Below are 24,950 nucleotides of genomic sequence, written 5' to 3'. Positions count from 1 at the left end.
GCTATGAAAGATTCCACAGTTTTGTAACACTTTCTTCAACTGGTGCAAGAGAGAGAGAGCTTGAAGCTTATCTGAAAACTTATTGAACTTGGATTTTATGTCTGAGAAAGTAGGCATCAATTCATCAATTCTATCATTGATAATTTTCTTGATTGCAGCTTGATGCTTATCTAGAGTGTGCTCCACAGCTCTTCCAATATGATGAAAGACCTTCAGTTGAGCTTTGTATATTTCTGTTACAACATCATAAACCTCTTGAGGAGTGAGGATATTGGCATTACTTTCCAGAATGGTGATATATTCCTATCTAAATTTAGCCAAGGCCTCCTTCATGACACATCTTTAATTTCGTACCAATTTCAAGTTTGATTCTTTTTAGCCACATACTTATATAACATATATATTCACATTTTTAATGTTAGGACCAAATAGTATTACTAATAAATATTATGATCTCGGCCATGTGTTGTCACCTAATTTATCTAATTGTTTAATATGATAACTGACTTAAAGTTAAAATATGATATCTACAATATTTTTAGACAAATATTACTTTTTCAAATCTACTCTATCTATTATTTTAAAATTATTTATTCTATCTAATTTTTCTATTTATTCATGATATTATCAGCTTAATCCCAATAAAGATTTGTTTTTGTTAATATAATCAAAAAGGTGTATGAATAATTTACGGAAAAGGGGTATCTAAATAGTTTAGTAAAAATAGGTATATAAGTAATTAACAAATATGTTTAAAACTCATATTTTAAACATGTTATTAATGAATTTAAGAATTGTATCAAATTTTATGTTTGTACAATGGTCGTGGATGTGAAAAATATATTTTTCATGCATGAGGTCATAAGTTCAATTCCCATGGAAAGCATTTTTTTTTAAATATTAATAGGTTATAAGGGTAAAATAATAATTTACTAATTTACTAAATATGTTGAAAAACTCCGTTCACCTATAATAAATATAATAGATTACAAAACGTCATGAGCATTTTGGTTTTTTACATCATTTATGATTCATGTAATACTTTTTTTACATACTTAAGAAATACATCATTTAAAAATAGTTATCTTTTTACATACATCATTTACGACTTTAATAAATTAAAATAAATAATTTTTAAAAATAATTATTTCGTGAATTTTAAATTAGAAAAATATTTAAAAACGTATATTTTAAAACTAAAATTAATAAAAAATGGAAAATAAAAATAAATTGAGAAAAAATATGTCGTTACTAGAGGAAAAATATATTATTACAAACATTTAACTTATTAATTTATCAACTTATAAGTTACAAATTTGATTTATAAATTGAATCGACAAATAATCTGTCGATAAGTTGTTATTGACTTAAAAATTATAAATTAACTTATAAGTTGTATGCAAATAGGCCATTATATTGATAGATGTAAAATAGGACCTCTTGTATATTTGGAGAATTGTAATTCTGACCAAAGCCGGTGGCAGAGTGTTTGAACTCATTTATCTAAACTCGGCTACTCGACTAGAGCCCGACTAGAGCCATCTCGATTAAATAATAAAAAGAGCCGAGTTATTATATATTTAACTTGATTAGACTCGGCTAAATACTCTAAATTAGGTTTGATTTGAAAATGAGCTCAAACTCCTTTATAATTACATTATATTATTAAATTTTAATTATTTCAGTCAAAATGATACAAGTAACTTAATTTATTTAAAATTACTCGAACTCAAATTAGTTAATGTGCTCCCGATTAGAATTACAGCCATAATAAAACTTGATAGCACTGTCGAACACACACCCTTGAAATATAAAATAAACTTAATAAAAATGAGTAGCTTGGAGATACCTAACCTATATAACATCAAGTGTATCAGCTTGTCATGTGATAATAGAATTAAAAAAAAGGAGGAATATACAATCCATAAACGACAAAACATCAACTCAGTCCAAAAGGACAAATAAATTTGGAGATCCTTGGCCCGAGATTAATTGTTTTCATATTTTATCCCATTTTTGTCTTCTTCCGTCAATACAAACTGTGACAAAAACTTCCAAATTCGCATCAAGACACCATCCCCTCCAAAACCCACCTAATGTCACATGTTATTTTTTCTATCTCCCTTTTTATATTTACATTTGCTCGGCCCCGGGCATGCTATCATATGATCATTTAGTTAATTTATAAGATAAGTGTATTATGTACATTGTCATTATCTGTTCCATATATCTTTATAAACCCCTCTCAATATACATGTATGATCCCTACTTGAACTCTTGTACAGGTCCTATCCATCCCAACAATTGAAATGAGCAATCTATCCGAGGCCTACAGAGACTATCCGGTGAACCTTCACATCATTCCCATTGACTTTCACACTGTTGAGTCCGTACCAGAATCTCATGAATGGCCGCCTCACTCCGACTGTCTCGGAACGGTGATCGATGAGGTATCGATACCCGTCATCGATCTAGCGGATTCCAATGTACAGAAACTCGTACGCCATGCATCTGAAAATTGGGGAATTTTTCAAGTTACTAATCATGGTGTACCTTTGAGTGTCTTAAGGGGCGTGGAGTGTGAGGCAACAAGGCTGTTTTCTCTTCCTGTCAAGGAAAAGCTTAAGGTTTTACGGTCACCGGATGGTGCCACCGGCTATGGTGCTGCTCGAATTTCCCCGTTTTTTACCAAGTTTATGTGGCATGAAGGATTCACAATCATAGGATCATCACTTGATCATGCTAAACAACTTTGGCCTCATGATTATCAACTATTTTGGTAAGTCCTTGCACTTGAACAAATTCTATTACATTTATGATTTGGTTCTCTTACTAAATTCTATCATAATTATTTTTCAAAAAATGGAAGATCGATGCACAAAGCACATACACAGCTCCTCCCTTTGTCCCTGCAAATTCTTTTAAGCGGGGATAAATGATCTCCCCCTAGTTTAAGACTCCATTTTTTTGATTAATTATGTTAATATTATTTTTATTCTAAAAAAAGTTGATATTTAAATTTAATTAAATTTAAAGAATAAATCATGTAACTATCCTTAATGTCTTAAAACAAGGTATGGGAAGAAAAATATAAACGATAAAGAAATAAAAAGAACTCGAGAATACCGAGAGATAAGATATTTTGCTAGGGTACTTCAAACGAGTTAAACAAGACAAATCATCAAGTGAAAATAAAATAATATGCATTGTTATATTTGACAATCAAGCATGCATACTTTTTGTACATGAAAATTATGCTAACTATTACCACTATAATTATATATATATAAACAGAGTTAGATATGTATACGTGTGTGTATTGCCTAGGTAAATGAAACCAGAAAGTGAAGGAATCGAAATGATATGATTAATATCAAACTTTGTAGACTTTGTGCTCTCCTTTGTCCAATATGCGATAATAGTATGCCGTCTACAAAGTTCAAGAATATATATCAGCTGCAAAATGTACACGTATACATTTGTTATTCATCTGCATTGCAATCTTTTCTTCTTTTTATTAGACCTAGCATACTTCCTTGGCGGTGTATAGATAGATAAATTATGCTGTACCTATTCGATCCAAGACAAATGATTAAAAGAAAATAATTAAAATTCAAAGCTTGGTATTTCATTTGAGGTTTTTTGAGTCATTTTAATGGGGTTGGGACTCGGGAGTGTGCGGTGAGGTGAGTTCTGAGAGGTTAGGGTTGTGTTCAATTGGATAATATAGAATTATAAAAAAAGTAGTGGTATGTGATTTATGCTATTTTAAAGCATTAAGAAAACATATTTAATTATATTTTATTTTGAAATATGCATATGTCTTAAAATATTACTAAACACTTTATCAATTATGTTTTTTAACATTTATATTATAGAAGGAGTGTAATTTATTGTAACTTATAGATTTTTCTTAATTTTTTTATAAATTTTGCAGCTATATTGGATTATTTTCAAATTTTTATTATTTAAAATTTATCTATTTTAAATTTTACTAAACGGGTGTGATCAAATCTCATCAGGCCACATTAACTCTTTTAACATGTTATATATAATATATAATGTTTGGCCAAAAAATAAATAATTTAATTTTTATATGTAACAAGAATCTGGCACAACCATTTTATTAGGTGAAATATATACACAAAGTAGTTAGATCAAAATTAATATTTATATACACAAAAATAACGATCTTCACCACATATATCACACATAACTTTATCCTTGTCATCTCCATAAAATAACATACAATCATTCTCACATAAATTAATTTTTTCATATTCAACCCTCAAATCCTTCATAATTTTTTTCATTGCATAATAACTTTCGGATAATTTATGTTTTTTTGGTAACACATCTGTAAGAAATTTAAGCAAACTATCAAAAGTTTTATTACTACAATGCGAGTTATTTTTGAATTCCAATAATTTGGTGGTAAAGCTTAATCTTGCCGGGATAAATAGGTGCTCCATTTTCAACAATAACCTCGTACAATTTTTTAGCACTATCATTTGGAGCTTCTTCTACATTCATAGTTTCCGTATCCGTAATTTCATAAAATTGATAATTTTCACCGGCTAAATCATGTAACATCGCATTCAAATCTACCGGTTCTTCTACTCTCGAAGGTTCCCGAACACAATAACGGTGATGTGATGTTCGACTACGTTTTCTTCCTATATTTTCACCGTGCGACGTCCACACGGTATAACCCTCAAGCATCTCTTTAGCGAGCAAATGAAATCTAATATCATCAATCTTTAACCAATTCAAATTTTTACAAGTTTACACGGACACTTCAGTGTCCCATCTTTCATTCCATTTTCGCTAGGAAATTTTAAATAAATTTTTACACCAATTCTATATTCCGGGGTCAATGAAATTTTATCGTTTTGCAATTGATTACCAATTCAACTCCGATCAATGGTTTCCATCTACAATAATATTTTTAAAATTAAAAAAAAAACATATTTAACAAATAATTTATCTTTAATCTCATAATTATTCATGTATTTCATAAAACACACACATACTATAATTACAATAAATGAAACTAACTTACAAATTATCTACTACTACCAAACTTCAATTCTCACAACAAACATTATATAAAAAAAATAAAAATATTAAATATATACAACAACATTTAATACATACACCAACATAAACACACACACATTAATTACAAAATATGGAAAGAACTTACAATTTTCTAAAACTCCTCAACTTCAATCCTCAAACACTTGTGTCTTTTTATTTTTTTGCCCAAAATCAAGAAATGAGGGATATAACAAAAAAATTAAAAAAAATAGGTTAAAACCGACCGCTAACGGTCGGTTTTAGGCAGAAGAATAAAACGAAACTGTTTTATATGTAACGGGTACTTTTTTGTACTTAATATTAATTTTTTATTATTCTACAAAACCGACCACCAAATGTGGTCGGTTTTAACCTGCAGAATTTGCGGATATATACATGTGATCGGTTTTAAAAGTGACACATCAGCAAAACGGTGTCATTTTGTTTCGGTAAAACCGACCACCAGGGGATGGTTGGTTTTATGTGTGTCACGTCATCGATACGGTATCGTTTAGTTGACATATAACCGACCACGGATGTCGGTCGGTTTTAAGGTAACCAAATCGACGTCGGTCGGTTATATCCGGTCAGTTTTACCCAATTTTCTTGTAGTGATATATGGTAATGTTTGATTTGTATTTCAATTTTAAATTCACTAATAATTTCATCAGATTACTATCAAAATCACTTTAAGCTTCATCCTGATCACCAATCTACTTTACAATCAGTTGACAATTAGGATATGTTAGGTCACACATATATTATATTAATTCTAAGATTCGCCTCGAAAATCAACACCTACATCCGATCAAAGCTTTTAAGAAGGTGTTAGTTGAAGCTCACTCTTCAACACTTCGGCGATTATCCCCGCATCTTAATACCATGTTCGGCTTCACTAAAATATCAATATGTTAGAGATAGCTAGGTATCTAGTGAATCTTATACTTACGAATCGAAGATGCACTGTTCTCCTACAGCAAATAATGTGGCTTTAAGCCTTCATGGTACAGTCATCTTATGTGTTGTATACTTAAGCCAAACACGTACTGTTTAGGTATTGCTGTAGTCGTTTATCTGAAGCATGTGCATGTCAGTACTTTCACGTGATAATTTTTCAACGCTCTTTTGAGTAAACTAATATGAACATAAAATGCTTAAACAATAGGGGAGGGGGCCGGTAGATTAAACTGGTATCTGGGATGCATTCACATTGAGCATCAACAAATTTAAGAAATGAGTAAACAAATATTATGATTTCGTCGTAGATCTTCGGGATCTTGTACTCTTGGACCGCAGAACTATATATTCTTAGCAGGAAAAAAAAAAAGAGAATCGTTTTCAATGATGCGTGAAGAATGATTAGCCACGACAAAACTCTTCTGACAAAATAATTGAATATGTTAATAATTTACCATATTTAAATGTGTTTTTGAATAGTTTATTTGCAAAACTAACTTTAGTGTAGTTGTTTTGCTGGTGGAAAGAATATCGTCAAGAAGCATATCTCATGTATGTGCTTGGGAGATATGTTATTTTAGTGATACCACTCCCTACAAGCCAGCTTACTATTTGTATTATCTTAGTGAATTATTGATCATGGGAAGGGCAGTAGTCTATGTGAACTCATTTTATAACATATATTATATAGCTGTAAATAATCTTGCTATCATGAAGTTTAAACCCTTGTAGTTGGTTCCCGCCAATTCTGATTCACTTATCGTGTCCCTTAATATGTCTTCTTTTCTTATTGGTCGATTTTTCTCATTCCACTTGATCAAATAACGGTTTATCAATAAGAAAAGAGAAGACATGTTAGGGGAACCGAAGAGGATAAATGATCCGGACACCTCATATTTATATTAAAATTTTTATTTACGTAAATAATTGCATGCATGAGGGATATGAAACATGAGTACGTGTGATGCAGTGATGTTATAGATGAATACCAAAAGAAGATGAAAGAACTGGCCCACCGAATACTGCTCCTCATTCTAAAATCACTGGACATTTCAGAAGAAGATATAACAAGTTGGGCAGCAGCATCAACTAATGAGTCCAATGCAGCTTTACAACTAAACTCTTATCCTTGTTGTCCTAACCCTAACCGTGCCATTGGCTTAGCTCCTCACACTGATTCCCTATTGCTCACAATTCTTAACCAAACTCATGATTCCTCCGCCCTCCAAATCTTCCGAGATGGCGTCGGATGGATCCCCGTGGCTCCAGTTCCCGATGCACTGGTCGTAAATGTGGGAGATTTGTTGCACATTTTGTCGAATGGTAAATTTCCTAGTGTCTATCATCAGGTGATTGTGAGTGAAGAAAAACATCGGATTTCAGTTGCTTATTTTTATGGGCCAAAGACGGATTGTCAAATTGCTCCGTTGTCGAAGATTGAGGTTCCGATTTATCGTTCATTGTCTGTAAAAGAGTTTATTAGTATCAAGGCCAGGCATCTTGACAAGGCTCTTTCCTTTGTTAGGATCTGATTTTACCTTGTTGTGTTTGTACAACTGTTAATATAAGTGTTGTGTTTTGTGTATTTTTAAGCAAGATTAATTTAAGCACGCCTTTGACGTGCATGTTATGCGTTTGTGAATGTGTGTGCGTATGTGTTTAGGTAAATGACAATAACCAATTTGATGGCGATGGATCGAGATTAGAGAGTTGCGTATCTATGTTAGATTAGGAGTCGATGTTCCATAGAGTATATATGTCCAAAAAATGCATAGCACATCAACAAATGAGTAATGAACTCCACGTGCCACACAAAAGCGATATCAAAAATATTTGCCTGACTTACATTATCTTATTTGTGAGATTCATATTGCACGTATAATTCATTTCATTTATTAAAAAATAACTAGGGAATTTTTTTTTTGAAGTTTTTAATTTTTATAACATAAACGGTTATCTTGTAGTTTTATTTAATTTATTTATTACAGTTATTTAGGTTCTGTTTATTTTGAAATATAAAATTGATATTATAGGTTAACGTTAAATCTCAGTATTTTATTTTAGTTTTCTTTCTCTCACATTTTAACCAATTAAAAGTCTCTTAACTCATATTTTAACATTTCTCTTTTACGTTTTTAGTAGTCAATATTTTAATAATTTGTACAACAAAACTGAGTAAATATTTTTTTTAATTAAATACTTTTTAAAAAGATCCAGCAAATATTACATAACATACAATTTATTGCAATATTTTATTTTAAAATCAAAATAATACAAAAACCCACTTATATTAAAATATAATATATAACACTATTTTGTAAAAATAGTTTTTTTTAAATTATAAAAGAGGAGAAAATATCAAAAGAATTGAAAAACTCAAACAACCCAAATAAGTTGACTTTGGGATATGTTAAACTCCTGTATTAAAAGAAGCCGACATAAAATCAAAGTATTGTCTTAAAAGAAGCCCAGATAAGAAAACTACCGTGACTTTGGGATTCTCAACTTCTTCAAGCAAAAAGTAACTTCTTTTCACCAAGGAGACAGCACTTTCGGTAGAATCAAACTTTTTCTCTACAATGGAGGTATGAATCGATTCTTTGTATATAGTTTATCTTTCTTTCATACAGTATATATATGCAATGGAACCATGAATCAGTGTTAGAACTTGAGATTATATTGCTTGATTGATAGAATTTTAAAGTATACACACCTTAACTTAATTGATTAATGTTATATAGAATTTAAGAACATTACTTGCTCAAATTCGTGTAATTCTCAAGTTTTGTATCCTATACATGTAGTGTTCTTGTAAAATCTTTGATTTGAATCTCATGCATGTAATATCTAAGTAAAATAACGTGCTTTATATTGATTGGAACAAATTTATTATGTAATTACAGATGAAGAAAGGATCCAGTTCTAGAGCGAAGAATGTCAAATTTAATTTAGGTAAAAATTTAACCTAAAATGTATATACTGCATTTATTTAGGTACATTAACATAATACTAACTGTACAGATAATGAAGAGAGTATATGTAGCTTTTTGGCAGCAAATGTAGAATTCTCTGATTTTAGGCACTTTGTAAGTGTATATTTTACAGCGTTAATCTATATAGTGTCAAATTTATGTTTATTTTTAAATGTATTTGATTTAATGGTACTTGATCAAGAGTGCCAGAGGATTTTAAAAGTGTTTGTGGTGGAAGAATTCCAACTGGCTTGAAGATATATTGTAAAACACATAAATGGCGTGCTCGATATGATTCAGAAATCGGAAAAATATGTGGTCTTGCTCGCTTTATGGAGTTTTATGGAATTACGATATATAATCTTGTTTTATTTGATTATCATGGAGATGGGGTCTTTAATGTTAAGATATATAAGTAAGCTGCAATTGAGATAAACTACCCGACGATAGAACCAAATGAGTGGATGTTAAATAAACCGGAATGGAAAGACGAAGAATTCATGGTTGTCTATGGAAACATTCAGTTTCAGAAATCTGTTGCTATGTTAGTTTATGATGGTTTCCTGAACAAAACTGAAGCTTACCGTATTTGCGTAAATAGTGCAGACTTGCAAGGTGATGGGATTGATCTGGTAAGATATATTTGCAATTATTTTCCATATCAGGTCGCATTCATACTTTAATACCAGTGTGTATATGCTGGATACCTGAACAAATTTTTGCATATATGACAGACAATAAAGTCAGGAACATAGAATTTCTACAAAAACTTCAAATATGGAAACTCTGTCAGTCTGAGGTTTACCACTAAGGAATGGAAATATGAGGTGGAGAGGGTTGGAGGCTATTGCAGATTTAGGAAAGGCTGGTCTGATTTTGTATCAGACACAGGACTTGAAATTGATGATTCTATAGTGAAGTACATGATGCATAATGATATAGAAAATGTGAACAATGTGAATGTTTGCATCTATAAACATGATGTTTATGAGAAAGATCTTGATAGAGGTAATGTGATAAATTAACTACTTTAAATTCTATATTTAAACTGATTCAATTATGGATATTCTACAATATTACAAACTTATAAATTATTTTATTTTTTATGTTAGGAAACTTGTTTGCGCCAAAATAATTTCTGAAAATCGTCTCTAAAGATACTCTGGCATGTGGAGGTTTTGTAAGTAGTTTTTTATTTGATTTAATCGAAAAGGCTGTATATATAATAGAGTCTATATGTTTGTGTGTTTGTTTTGTGTTTGTATTTTTATGTGTAATCTGTAAACATTGCATTGTTTATTATTTTTTCCAAGGTTGTACCAAGTTTGGTGCAGTACAAATACAGTGAAAAGCTCGTGAAAATAATGAAAATCTTGCTTGAAGAGCATGAATCTTTCGTTTCATACAACTCGGCAAATGGATATTTTTACTGCCTTGGATATGTGCTAAGGATATTTCATTTCCGCGAAAGAGATACACTTTTATTTACAATGGATGATAGTGATATCATTTCAGCCAGGATATTTCAGGAAGATGGATTAGAGATTGATTATTTGAAAAGGCGTATTAGAGGAAAAGAGATGATTGGAAAAGATTGGTTTCTACAGGTTCATTTGGATTCAGGTGAAGGTGTGTCACTTATCAATGTCTTAAAATCTTTATGATTTTAAATATATACTTATTGGGACATATGTTTCGTAATTACATATTTTATAGATATGGAGATTGAACATAAATTTGATGACGGAGAAAGAGGAAAAGGTCTTTTAATGGAAGAAGCAGATGAGATCAATCCATTGCATGAATTTTGTAGTTGGTTGTCACTAATAAAGGATGTAAATATTACTTAATAAAATTTGAAATTGAAGCAGAAGGAGAAGATGGTATGTAATCATATCAATTCATATTAATACAATCAAGTTAAATGGTTTTTTAAATTTAAAAATAATTATCTTTTGTTCCTGTAATTATTAGGTAGATAAATCTGTATCCAAACTTCCAGAGTTTATTGTGATTCTTAAATCCGGTAACTATGTACAAAATGTAGTGGTAAGTTTTTTATTTAATATTGTACAAATTTAACATATTAATTTTTCTAATCTATAGATTGCTGCAAGTATGGTTTACTAATTAGTTTTTTAAAATTTAACTGATTTATACAGAAATTAGCAGAGAGGTTGGCTACAACATTTGCAAGCGTGATGCCAAAAAAAGTTTGGTTTCGGTTACCAAATGGTCGTGAATTTGATGTCAAATATTCACAGGAAGACCATAGTTTTGTAAAGCTTACATGGTTCTTGAAAGAAGTTAGCAGGTATTCAGCTCCAATTCTGATTTTCAAGCATGAGGACCTGGGACAATTTATGGTCTGTGCACTAAATCCTGATGCAATTGAAGTAGATTATACTTCTGCAAGACTCGCTTCCCGGTCGCATTTATCTTCTAGAGGTAAATGCATATTTATACAAAGTTTTTACTTATTTGTTTTGAGAGAGAATTTTAATTTCCATTATTTATTATGACTAAAATTGGATAATGATATTTAATTTATAGATACAGTAAGTGGAATTGATTGCAAGTTCATGGTATTTGGTATTGGCGATGCAGTAGACTCTGGAGTAATAGTAAGCTTTAAATTTCCTAATCATTATTTTCCCGCACTATGATCAGTATCTCTTTTTTGTAGCATTACTAACTTTTAAACCTAGTGATACTTATGATGCTTGTGACAGACCATACCAGAAAAGTTTCACACCTCTTTTGGACAGTTAATACCTGTCAAAGTACAGTTGATGTTAAATAATGGAATGATATACAATTGTCAGTACTCTGAATCTACTGGGAAGATTTCTGATCTACTGGAGCTAGTCAATGACAAAATGTTCGAGAGGAAGGATTTTATGTTGCTTACCTACAGAGGATCTGGTAAGTTTGACACTGTCATTTTTTATAGTTCAAAAATTGAAAAATTACCTGTCAGATGTTCATCAAGAAATGGTAATACTTTAAGTACTGCATATCATTTAATTTGTCTGGTAATTAGGATACCAAATATTAGTCATATAATATTCTTATTAAAATGTTAAGACTTATTGAAGCAATGCACTCATTCGCTAATAATGGAGAAGCTATTTATGAAAATATTCATCTTAATATATTTTCTTAATTGTCTGCATATGTTAATGAAGAGCTTGAAGGTGGATTGCGAAAATAGAACAGATTGTTGACATTAATATTAAAGAAGAGGCTGATGATGCTGCAGAAATTCCTGAAGCAGGATGCAGGAAGAAGAAGAAATCTTTGATATGGATATTGAAGGAGCATCAGAAGATGTTGTAGAAGAGGGTGTAATTGATGAGGAAAATGATAAGTAATGGTGATGCAGTTCACCACAACGCTGACAACTTCAAATATGAACAACACATGTCATGGAGCGGTATTGTTACACTAATCCTTCAATTCACCTACAATATTTTCACAAATAAAATATAAAGTTCACTTGTGTTGTGGCTAATTAATTCAAAAATGATATTTTTTTGCAGTATATCCCAACAGCTATACAGCCAAATGGTAGGAGATGGATAAATGGTGAAAATGTAACCTTGAGGAGGGGGCTTTTAACATGGAATGTTAAGGTAGTGTGTTCTACTGGATTGCCTCGATGCTCTGCTGGATGGAACTAATTTACAATAGATAATGAGCTGGAAAAAGACAATACCTTGGTTTTTACTTTTCATCAAGAAGACTTAATATTCGATATAGTTATCGAATAGTGTGTGTAATCTCTATTAAATTGGAAAGTAGATGAATGTGATCGAGTACTTTATGTCTGAAAGATGATGTATTAATCTTATGGATTTTATTGGTTTAAATTTGTATTATGCATCTAAATTTTATTGTCTTCCGTACCGTTCAAATTAAATTTCTATTGAGTTCATGTAGTAAATAAAACATTTATTCATAACTCTCGAAAAACTATAGCGTTAAAATGTTATCAACGAAAAGTTTGATTGAGTACTTGTGGAGTATAAATAATTGGTCAATCTTTTATATCTTAAGTTTAATAATTTGTACAACGGATAGAATTAAAGAAAACTAAAAACAGTAATCTAAGTACCGGATTGCATAGATAAATATATGAAGCAATCCTTAATAATGATATAAAGTATTGAAGGAAATTATTATAGAAATTCTGAAAATTGAAAGAAACTGGATCATAGTATGTACAACTTGTCCAATCTGCAAAATTCATTTGCATCAATTCCGGAAAACAAATTTATGAAAGGTAGAATATGATGATCACAACTTGATAATGGTCATTATTTAAAACGAAATTCAGAAATGCTAAACACCAATTCAATCCAGCTTTCGTACATAACATCAAGCAAAATAATTGAGTGATAAACTGCTGTATTACTTCTCCTGCAAATTTTATTAAATTAAAAATTCTTAGAATATGACCAAAATAAACGAAAAACTTATAGAATATAGGTACTTATTAATATATTTATACCAATCAATTCATATCAAATTGTAATGTAACTCAGACTTATGTCAAGAACCAAAACCAATATGTAATCCTTTAAATTTAACGTAGAAAAACAACTTATCTAACAACTTATGAGGATAATTAATGAACGAAATGTAAGTGATTTAATGCAAAAAAACAAAATACAATGCATAAATGTATCTTACCTTTTTAATTTTTTTTGGTAACTGATTTTGCAGAGCCTGGAGTATGATCAATGGCATCAAGATCGATAGACTAACACAAAAATAATTACGCTTTATAAAGATTTGTTGGAAGACTAAAAGTTATAAAATTATAATTGTTCGAGTATTATAACATATAAAAACCAAACTTACATTAACGGAAAAGTTGATGGAGGAAGATTCTGATATATGTGCAAATTCAGATGGACTTGGACTCCGCATAATCGTGTCAAATATGTCATTTGCATCAAATATGGTACTATCCTCAGTTACATTTGCTTTGTTCAACTAAATAATGACAGTGACTTCCTTTCCAACCAAATCTTTAAGTACCTGAGGAAGGCCTTCTTCAGGAGCCTGAGACAATGTAATAATTATTAAACACTTTAATTGATAATTTAGAACATTACATTGGATCTGCTTTGTTGTAATGAATGTATACCTTCTCAAAATCATTATACGCTTTTGCTGCACTTGTGCCAACAATCCTTCTAACAGCTCGGTCCATGAGCATAACATTACATGAAAATGTATCATCTTCGGCAAGGACCATGATACGAAACCTGAATTTATAAGGAATTATGTGATAAATATTGAAAGTTGACTTTAATACAGAGTAAAGCATAATAAATTTTTGATATAACTCTAATTTGTTCTACCTTTTAGGGGCAACCGGAATTATGCGAGGGCAATTATTACATCGAAATCTCATGTCAAGCCACTCAACCTCTTGTTGACATTTGTTATAACTGTAAAACCACCATGCTACATCCTCATCCACCTTAACAACTGAGAACGTGGTGTATATCCTTTTCTGTTTGAAGTGAAAAAAGTTCAGATTTAAAAATAAATCATATTCAATATGGTTGTGTCGTGCAAATTTTATAAAGGTTATAAAACCTTTAAGTCATCATATGTCAGCTTTTCATTGAGATCCTTTAATGTCATTCTTTCCATAAAGGTTTGAACAAATTCAGATTTTGCCGCCTTAAGATATTTTTCTCTCTTTGACAAATATCCCTCCTCCTTCAATCTACAAAGGTAAACATTGATGTTTATTAACTCAGCCTCCTATCAACTGTTATTAAACATGCAAATGTGCTATAATTATGTAATTATTATAATTCTTAATCGTAGTACCTCATCCTCATATCAGTCACAGATTCATCATCTAGGTTGAGGTACAATTTTGAAGATGGCAAAGTACCAATTTGTACAGTATCTAAATCAAAGCAATATAGTTCAGGAAAATGTTGTATAATGTCAAGGTCATTTATACTAAGTAGTTAAAGAGAACTTACTCATGAAAGTTGTAACTTTTGTGCTCGTTATTATTGCAATGATTGGAGACTGGAGTTCCTTAGTATAAATGTTATTGGCCTACACAGCAAGATCTCCCCAAACACTGACTTTATGCTGATTACTATATTGAAAAATGAACATATATCAGGATATAAAACTTCCACATTAGAGGCGGACTCAGAAAATAATAAAAATTACAGGATAAATATTAAAACATTCGACAAACCTGGAATCACAAATCCTTAATTTGACAATGTCTCGCATGCCAAATTTTGTGTCAAGTTCCGTTAGAGGTTAAAAATCCTCAATAACTCCAATTACATCTAAATTAAACAGAGCAATATATTTAATTTAGTGAAAGATAAAATGCAGTGAAATATTAAGGTACGCATTTTAAAAAACTAATAATCTGAACCAAAAGAGTATTATATTAAGGTCACCTATAGCAAATTCGGACTGTTGATGTGGCTGATATTTGCTAGCCTCAGCAAAAAGATCACCTAAATCCAGAAATTTGAATTTGTAGGCAGGAATCATGCCATCGTCTTCAACAGCGGTGACCGTAGTATGTTGTGAAAATCTGATGCAGATATCAGCTTGTACAGGCTTCAGATTACCGACAGCATCTTTCACAGAAAATTGGTCAAAAACATAAACGCCTCCTTCAATCACCGGAGTTTTGAATCCATTCCAAATATTGGGATAAGCAAATGCATGGACGTGATTATTCTAAAACAAAAAAGGATGTTACATTTGGTATACAAAAGAAGGTAGGATTTTACGTAATACCATACTAAAATTTTAGAACATAAGACTTACATCATCATCAAGCAGAATGACATTATATCCTTTGACTGATCCATTCTCAGAGCTAACGCTGGTCCACATCCTAGTTACTCTAGCCTTAATCTTCCAATTGGTACTCGATTGATCAAGGTCTTCAATAAGATTGAATACTACAGACTCCATTGAAGCTTTTGTTTAAGTCAATTAAACAAAGTGTCAAACATTAACAATTGAGGAATTAAAGCCTACAAAATATTAACAAAAATTGACAGCATGCACGATGAAGAAATAATGTTAACATATTAGATCAGTTCCTACCAATCGATGATGTTTTTAGAGAGAACAAATTGAGAGGAAACCTAAAGTTTTATTTTTAGTGTCAGAGTATGTTTGATGTTTATCTCAAGGCATGAAATTTAAATGCATTTGCAAATAATATATGCAACTTGATAGGTTATGATTACTATTCAAACTGGTAAATTGATTCTAATTGATACTCTATTTTAACTGTATGATAAAGACTGCCAACAATATGGTCCTGATTGATTCTCTAATTATTCATCAATTATCTTATTCAATCTGGTAAGTTCATGCTAATTGATACTTTTTTTTAAATATGTACGATAAAGACCGACAATAATATAATCCTGAATGATTATCTTATTAATCATCAATTATCTTCCTATCTATTCAATATAATTCTTAAATATATAAGTACAATTTAGATGTAACGGAATATTAAATTTTAAATTTTGAGTTAATTAGTTAATTAAGGTTAATCAATTAAATTAATCCAATCATCACAATCAAAGTGTTATTAATTCCATTTTCTTTTATCAACTTGTATATTTTTGTTCATAACTCTGTCTGTTTCTCTAATTCATTTAAAAATATGCATAAGATATGAAAATGATATGAATATTTATAACATAATTTGTTTGATTCTTTTGAAATGGAATTATAACATCTTTTTCAGAACTTTAGAATATACATATTAAATTAATGTATTTATTTAAACTGTTGAGTTGAGATAATATGATCAAAATTGTTCCAACATTTAATAAAGACAAATACTGAGAGAATTATGTTTTACACGGAAATTATAAAATAATCCATAGCGTGGTAAATAAGTTTAATAAAAACAAATACGACAATGCGGTTGAATCAGGAAGTTTATCAGTATTCCAATAATTGAAAAATGACATGTCTCATCAATTTAATAGAAATGCAGTAAAAATAAAATGTCTTCAAGCTTCGTTGACGGGAATGGTTCTGCAGCGTCAAATTTGGATTTGTCAAATGTCCATCAACCTATATTACAAAGTATGTAAAAATTATAAGCGTATATATGAAAAAAATGATGTAAAAATCAAAAATATATAATTTATATTTAGTTACCTCTGCCTCAAATAAAAGACATCAGGATAATCAAGATTGACAAAAAGCTTTGTTGACGGAATATTGCTGATCTGCGCTCTTCCTGTTTTTAAGAGCGAAAAATATATATTATTTAAGAGCTAGAAGAAATTCTATAACTTATGAGAAGGCTTACGATTTTAAAGGTTTTTAATATAAAAATAAGACATTAACCTCGATACATAAAGACTCTAACAGATGCCAGAATCACAATTTTGGGTTCAATTTCAGTAACTTGGTACAATGATTCAAAATTTGTTGGCAAAGAACCGCTAAAACACACTTGGATGACCCTCCTAAAATGAATATAATAAAACGTCAAAAACTTATGGATGTTCAATAGTGTTAATACGTAAAATATGAAAATTGGAGGATGGCGTAGTATTTTTATAATTGTCAAAAATTTTATGGAAAAGTCTTACACGCCATCTGAATATCTGAAGCGTAACACTTCCTTTTCACCAAATCTTGTCATAATAGATTGTACTGGTTGCAGGAGTTCAACAATTCCAATAACATCTACAACAATAAACTTAAAGTTAAAAACAACAGATTGTAAGCGATTTGTTCTAAAATTTAATATGCAATACCAGTGGAATAAATAGGAAGCTCATCGAGAGCAGAACAATGAAGAGAATTATATAGGAGCGTCACAGGAACCAAGTCAAATTTATGGCGCGGTATACTCAAAATTTCCTCAGGTTCCAACACCACCACAGTGATGGGAAGAAACATGATATAATTTGCAGAACGTACAGGCCTCAAAAACCCAGCAGCTGGAAGAACCTGAACATTTCTGATACGTAATAATGTGCCAGGATTAATGATAGAGGCAAACAAATTCCAAAGAGCTGGTGGAACAATTGCAAGTATGTGATTATTCTGCAAAAAAGAAAATCTTAGGATAGAGGCTGGAAAACACAATCATAGATGTGGTATAAGTCATATAGTTATTCAATCAAATCTCACAGTCCAATAGAATAAGATTGTGCCTGACTAAAATACCTTGTCGATTAGTTGATACCCACATTCTTGTCACACGGACCTTCAAAGTCCAAGCAGTATGATTATCATCCAGATTGGATAAATGATGATGGTCCTGCATATCTGAGTAATGAAAAAGTTAATAGATGTTATCAAAAAAGGAGTATGTTAAATGTTCATATCAACAAAGAGGTAATGAATTGTAATTATACTTGGATGTTCTTCCATATGAACTCTGAAATTAGTTTGTGAGTTGGATATATAGCAAAAAAAATCTCAATGTATGGAGCGTTTAAGACAATCGGCTGTATTTTTAATAAAGATATACACTATCTTTATAGTTAAGGTGATAGGCTGATAATTAGTCCATAAAAATCTCAATCAATAGATATTTATTAGAGTTGTATGATGATCCTTAACAAAATACACTAATATTAGCATGGAAAAAAAGATTATGTTAAAATAGAAGATCAATTAGTAACATAAACGTGATATTAAACAAATATTTAAATATGAGTTAGTTATCTGATAGATATTATTGTTATCCCATAATCTTCTCTGATTATCATAATATCTCCTTATCAATATAAAACATATCACATCTAATTATATTGAGAATTTGATATGCATAAAAAACTATTCGAGAATCTGCCTTTTACTTCGCATATAAGCATCAATAAGCAATATGACCTGATGTAATTCTAATTTAATAACAAATAATTTCTCAAACTACCAATTATAATAAAATGATGAGTAACTTAGTCAGGATTGTAAATGTGCAATACAAATAACTAATCTGATACATTCTCATCATTTATACTCGGTAGGTTGTAAAATACTTCTTCATAGACTACATTTGATGTAATATTTGTGGTGGTACCATCATCACTGTCGATGAGAATGTGGAGACCTTCTGGTCTTGTAACTCTTGAGATGGCAACGTAGACATGTCCATGAGAAAACACTGCTCTGGGAAGGTATAGACCAACTGTGTCAAGTGATTGGCCCTGGCTCTTATTAATTGTCATTACATAACAAATCTGGAGTGGGAACTGAATTCTTTTAAACTCAGAAGGCCAGCTGGTATCTGTTGGAATCATCTCTATCCTCGGGATCAAATGTTTTGAGCCAACATGGGATCCGCATAATATTTCACACTCAATACTATTCTTCTTGCAGGATGTCACAATCATTCGCGTGCCGTTACACAATCCCATAATTTGATTTAAATTTCTCATAAGCATGACAACGACGCCAACCTTTATATTTAACTCGTGCTTAGGAATGCAAGGCATATTTAATGAGTTCAGGTACTCTACTGGAAATGCTGATCTAAATTCATTATCTTCATCACCAGCATCGTTAATTGAATCCTGACTAAGATATGTGTGTAGAGTTCCAGGAATTTTCTCAAGAATGTTGTTATTGATGTCGTCCACCACAACATTAGTTGGTGTTAGGATAGCTCTTGATCTTAGATAAGAATGTGAAGACATGTTTCTTAGAAAATCCGGGTAAGTAATTTCAAAAAGACTTTTTATAGGATTTTGCGTGGTATGAACAACATATTGATCTGGAATCTTTATTAGCATTTCACTATTGTCTGCATTAGGACTAAAGTTCTCAACTTTACCATCACCAACTAAAAGCTGCCATTTACTGAAATCCGCTATAACCTTATTCTCTATTTATGTATTTCCTGCATGAAACCGCATATTTTGCTTAAGTAAAAATACTTGGCAAAATTCCCAAATCTTTGATTTATTAAGGGTGAAACCTACTACTTCAGCTCTGGATGCCTTTGGAATCACGGGTAAAATCTGCCTATAATCTCCGCCAAAAACTAATGTGATACCATCAAATGGCTTATTTGCTCTCCTTTTGTCAAAAGCAGACATTATATCCCTCCAAGAACAGTCAACAGATTCAAAGGCATGACGATGTTACATTGGCGCTTCATCCCAAATGATCAAATCATTTTTTTAATTAATTCTGCAATATCGGTTCCATGTCTGATTCTGGTTGTACTGTCCTGATCAAGTTTCAAAGGAATATGGAATCTTGAATGTGCAGTTCTACCACCAGTAAACAATACGGCTGCTATTCCACATGAGGCAACAGGAAGCACAATCTTTCCTTCTGAACGAAGGCGACAACATAATGTCTGCCACAGAAATGTTTTGCCGCATCTTCCACTTCCATATACAAAGAAAACACCACTCACCTTATTATAAACATTTTGTATGATAGAATCGTAAACGTTCTTCTATTCAGGGTTGAGCATTCCATGATTCTTTTCATTCAAAATTTTCAGTTCTTCTTTATCATATGAAGTTTCTTCTTGGAGTAGTCTGTTAATAGCATTGCTAAAATAAACTTCACTTGGAAATGGTATTGTCGCGTAATCCTTCAAACTCTTCCCGATGTCATTAAACAATTTTTCAATTTCTGCGGGCAAAAATATATATGAAGTGTTATGTTAGTTTAAAAGTATACTACATATAATATCTAAAACAGAATTATGTTAATTATTCAGGTAGTATGATAATGAGATATAAACCAGCAAGTGCATAATTCTTCAAATCTTCGTCTGATAGGTATAGATGAGGATCATTAAGCATATGTCGCCTGATGATGAGAATATCGTCTGACATACATTACCAATTAGCTTCCCAAAGTCTAAGTGGATCTGAAATAGGACTATATGCCAAAATATTAACAAACATTGCACGTAACTGTGGAGGGAATGATGTATGGGAGTTCTCGGCAATTGTTTCATGCCATTGGTTATCATTTTATAGAAGACCAAGGGCCGCACATGCTTCCTTGAATGTTTCGTGGATGTGGTTATTAACAGTTTTAAGATCTTCAAAAGACCTGGAACCTTTTTTCCTAAGTAACAACATGCGGAGATATAATAGTTCACCACTTGATGAATGCACTTCAGAGAGTCTCCCAATAACATCTCATCTTTTCCTTTCTTTCCAGATACCAGGTCGAGGATGCCAAGTAAATTTATTTGGAAATTCAGAATAACTATAATTCCTCGTATTTGGGAAAGTCTGATTTGCATCAAACCATGCTTCTAACTTGGTTTTTTTTGATATTGCCTTGTCGAAAACATCCTCCAAGACATCTCCAGCCTTAAACGAAACATGCTTCTCTCCTGGTAAATGTATCGGTAACCTCTCTACCGATGGCCAATGGGAATGAATGTCAAAAGCAAATATCCTCCAAGATGTTTCTGACGCGCAAACATATCTCCCATCCAAATAATGTTTTACCTCATCAATCGGACCTTTTGGTGCTTTTTTTAGGATTGTTGCAGAAGTACCTGTACGTGTTTTCCTCAAACACATTATTGTCGTGTCATGACCCTTTAGACAGTATTTGAAAAGGTACTTTAATGATCTTGAATTATTGCAAATCTCCAGATTTATGTGACATTGAAAATGCACCAAAAGATCACGATTGAATGGGACAACAAAGCGATTATCAAGATTGACCCCCTTCTTGTTAATGGTAATTCCAGTCCTCCTTCTTTTATATATGGGGAATCCACACTCATCAAAAAATGTATGAGAATTATACCTGTAACAAAACATATTTAAAATTGTAAATAATCTGGTAATAAAACTGGAGGTATTAATAAAGTAAAGTATTTATAATTTAAGGAACTTAATGAAAATACCGCTTAGGAAAATGCTTTATACAGTTGCCTTTGACCATGCATGAAGATTTAGTATAACCAGAACCACATGGTCCGTGGATCATATAATTGCTCACGGCATTATATCCAACTGGATCAATTTCTGGATCGGGAATTTCAGCTGATACCATTTTATCAATTTGCTCAGTTATTTTAGGTTTATCGTCGGGGTGCAATCAAATTAATATATGAGCGTGAAGCAATCCACGCTTCTGGAATTCAATTACATGCATCACTATGGAAATATTTTAGAAAAATGATTAGTACTAGGCAAAATATATACTAAAAGTGCATTTTGATATAACAATTTAGGAATAATTGTGTGAGTATAAAAAAACTTAGCGAAAATTATACCTCCTATACATCTGCCAAAACAATTTTTCTTTTTAATCATATCTATAAGTTGATCAACCTTCATTTTAAAAGACTCTGGCTATAACTTCAGGTGCATCAGCAACATCAACACCAGGCATATGTTTTAACATACGCTGAATTTCGGGCCATTTTGTATTAGTGGTCATAGTAAGGAACAATGAAGGATGTCCTAAAGTTCGACATATTGCTAATGAGTCTTTAAAATACTGAGTCATATAGCGCTTACATCCGGTGAATGAAGCGGGAAGAATGATTGCTTTACCAATATTGGATGGATTTCTATCTCCCTTTTGCATTGCATCTCTGATATTATGGTAGAGATCAGATCTTATAGTAGTTTGATGGTCTTTAATCTAGTCCAATTTGTACTGCTCAATTTCGGTGAAAGCATCCACAACATATTGCTGCCATAAACGACCTCCAAGATGTGGTGTCAAACCTGTTACAGTAAAAGGTATAAATGAATCGAATATAAACTAATTATCACAAAGTTGAACAGCTGAATGAGAAATTATACTTCTGTTAAATAGCAAATTTGTACCTTCTGAAAGACGTATCATTAGTTTATAATTATAAAACTCTCTCATTGTAATATACTCTCTAGCACCTTTTTCGTCATGATCTTCAGATTCGGTAACTTCTACGTCTCTCTTAGAATGCTTCACAGGTCTATTTAATGGGATCTCACGGTAATATATAATATCTCCGTGAGGGAAAAATAATGGATATTGAAGTTGCATGAAACGTGGATCGGTCTCAAAAATCCTCTGTAATCCGTCAACTCTAGAATCAATGACAGTATCTCGACAGCCTTTTGCCTAAGGAGAAGTAACAATCAATCCTGCTACCTCATTTGATGGAGCAATGTGATTTGGTCTGCCACCTGCTGAACTCGATGAAATCAGAACCAATTTAAACTCATCTACTGCATTTTGCCTAACCCTTTCACGAGCCATACGAAAACCTTTAACCAACCTGTTATGCTCATCCAACATATGCAACAAAGATTATACAAATTCTTCATTAACAGCATCACTACCACCATTAACTGTATTGATCATGTTGTTGATTTCTTCCTCTGTGTCATAGATATAAAGCTGACAAAACTTTGGAGTGTTATCGTCAGTTGGGACCAGACTTCCTATATTGTGGTAATTAACACCTTGGACCTTGAAGCAATATGGCGCACCACCTCTATTTATTGAATGGTCAATCTTTCCTCTAGTAGAACTCATGGCAAACATGCAGTTGTAAAACCTTATGTTTTGTTTCAAATGCTTAAAATGAACACCACCGGTAAGGAGAGTAGCCAGAGGTTCAGGAGGCTGTTTCTCCTTATCCAGTACGACTTGACCATTTTTACAACAAAGAGAAAATGTTGGTGGCTTATTAAGAGAACTCTTATTGTTTTTTTCGTGATTCCACATGACAGCATCACACTTCGAACAGATTTTATCAGAAGGGGGGTTGAATGGAATTCTTGAACCTTTTTCTTAAAATAAAAATGTTCAAACTCAAATACAAATATAAGTATTTTGATTAGCACAATGCGGAATAAAAGACTTAAGTGAATCAAAACATAAGTAATAAAAAACAAGAGTCTTTAAAAACTTTCTGGTGGATTTAAACAATTCCACCAGAGATATATATTATATCGAGAGAACTCTGTGTAATGAACACAGTTGCTTACAAATGTTGAACTACTGAGAATACAGAGAAATGCTAAGAATTCTGCTTACAAATGTTTCTCTATATGTATCTCAGATCCTTTTTTTATTTGCTACTTCTTGGTTTATATATTACCAAGATTACAAAGTCAAAAGATAGAATCATTATAAAAACTATCAGTCTTTATCCTTTGCTACTTTGTTCTCTATTACCCAGTTAATAGGCTTCCTCATTCCGTTTGCATACATCTCGATGGATGTGACCAGTTGTCACTGTCAAATGATGTTTGAATTCTTTATCCGTTAGGTTCATGATCATCCGTCGAGTTAATGATCATCCGTTGGATTGTTGATCATCCGTCGGGTGCTTTGTAGATTATCCGTCGGATAGCAATCAGGCACTTGACGTCATTTCACTTATGCAAAATTACAAGACATCATCTATGTACAATTAATCAACCTATCCTGCATATCTAGTTAAAGTCAACAAGACTTATATGCTACTACAGAATCTATACAAAGGTGTATGCAGAAATGTGCTACAGACTCATTATTACATAAGCTACTCACTCGATGGATAATAAGTCATCATCCGTCGGGACTATAATGAGTTATCCGTCGGGACTATAATTCTTATCCGTCGAGTGCTACATTATTTCACCAAGTAAAATCTACTTAGGTGTTTTGTTTATGTAATCATCAAGTACACAACATATGCACAACAATCTCCCCCAATTTATGTCTACTGGAATTGTAGCCATAAATTAAGAGATACTTGATGATAACAAAACATCCTAAACATATAGCCTTAAAGAAAAGTAGATAATACTGAAAGTGCTTCAAATAATCAAAATGTACAAAGTTTTGGCTCACAGTCATTTCAAGATGCTCCTCGAGCCTGAGCAGATTTTTCTAGTTTCTTGAAGGTCTGGATCTTCTTCCAAGCTTTCTGTTGTTTTCATCAATCTGATTTTAGAGCTGCCTGTGGAA

The 24,950-nt window shown here is 31.7% G+C and overlaps 2 protein-coding genes across 2 annotated transcripts; one reads left to right on the top strand and one right to left on the bottom strand.

Annotated features, from left to right (window-relative positions):
- Window positions 1-2,254: 2,254 nt before the first annotated feature.
- Window positions 2,255-7,703, top strand: LOC141668066 (gibberellin 3-beta-dioxygenase 1-like). The gene is made up of 2 exons (XM_074474753.1): window positions 2,255-2,779; window positions 7,007-7,703. The coding sequence occupies exons 1-2, from the start codon at window positions 2,310-2,312 to the stop codon at window positions 7,566-7,568; spliced, it is 1,032 nt and encodes a 343-aa protein (XP_074330854.1). The 5' UTR covers window positions 2,255-2,309; the 3' UTR covers window positions 7,569-7,703.
- A 6,306-nt stretch (window positions 7,704-14,009) lies between these two features.
- On the bottom strand, window positions 14,010-15,992 carry LOC141665849 (uncharacterized). The gene is made up of 7 exons (XM_074471835.1): window positions 15,843-15,992; window positions 15,464-15,752; window positions 14,862-14,943; window positions 14,622-14,754; window positions 14,381-14,535; window positions 14,164-14,284; window positions 14,010-14,078 (listed from the first exon to the last, which is right to left on the bottom strand). The coding sequence occupies exons 1-7, from the start codon at window positions 15,990-15,992 to the stop codon at window positions 14,010-14,012; spliced, it is 999 nt and encodes a 332-aa protein (XP_074327936.1).
- Window positions 15,993-24,950: the final 8,958 nt, after the last annotated feature.

The sequence above is a fragment of the Apium graveolens genome, chromosome 6 (assembly GCF_009905375.1).
Source record: "Apium graveolens cultivar Ventura chromosome 6, ASM990537v1, whole genome shotgun sequence".
Taxonomy (NCBI): Eukaryota; Viridiplantae; Streptophyta; class Magnoliopsida; order Apiales; family Apiaceae; genus Apium; species Apium graveolens.
This window is presented reverse-complemented; position numbering and strand designations above follow the sequence as displayed.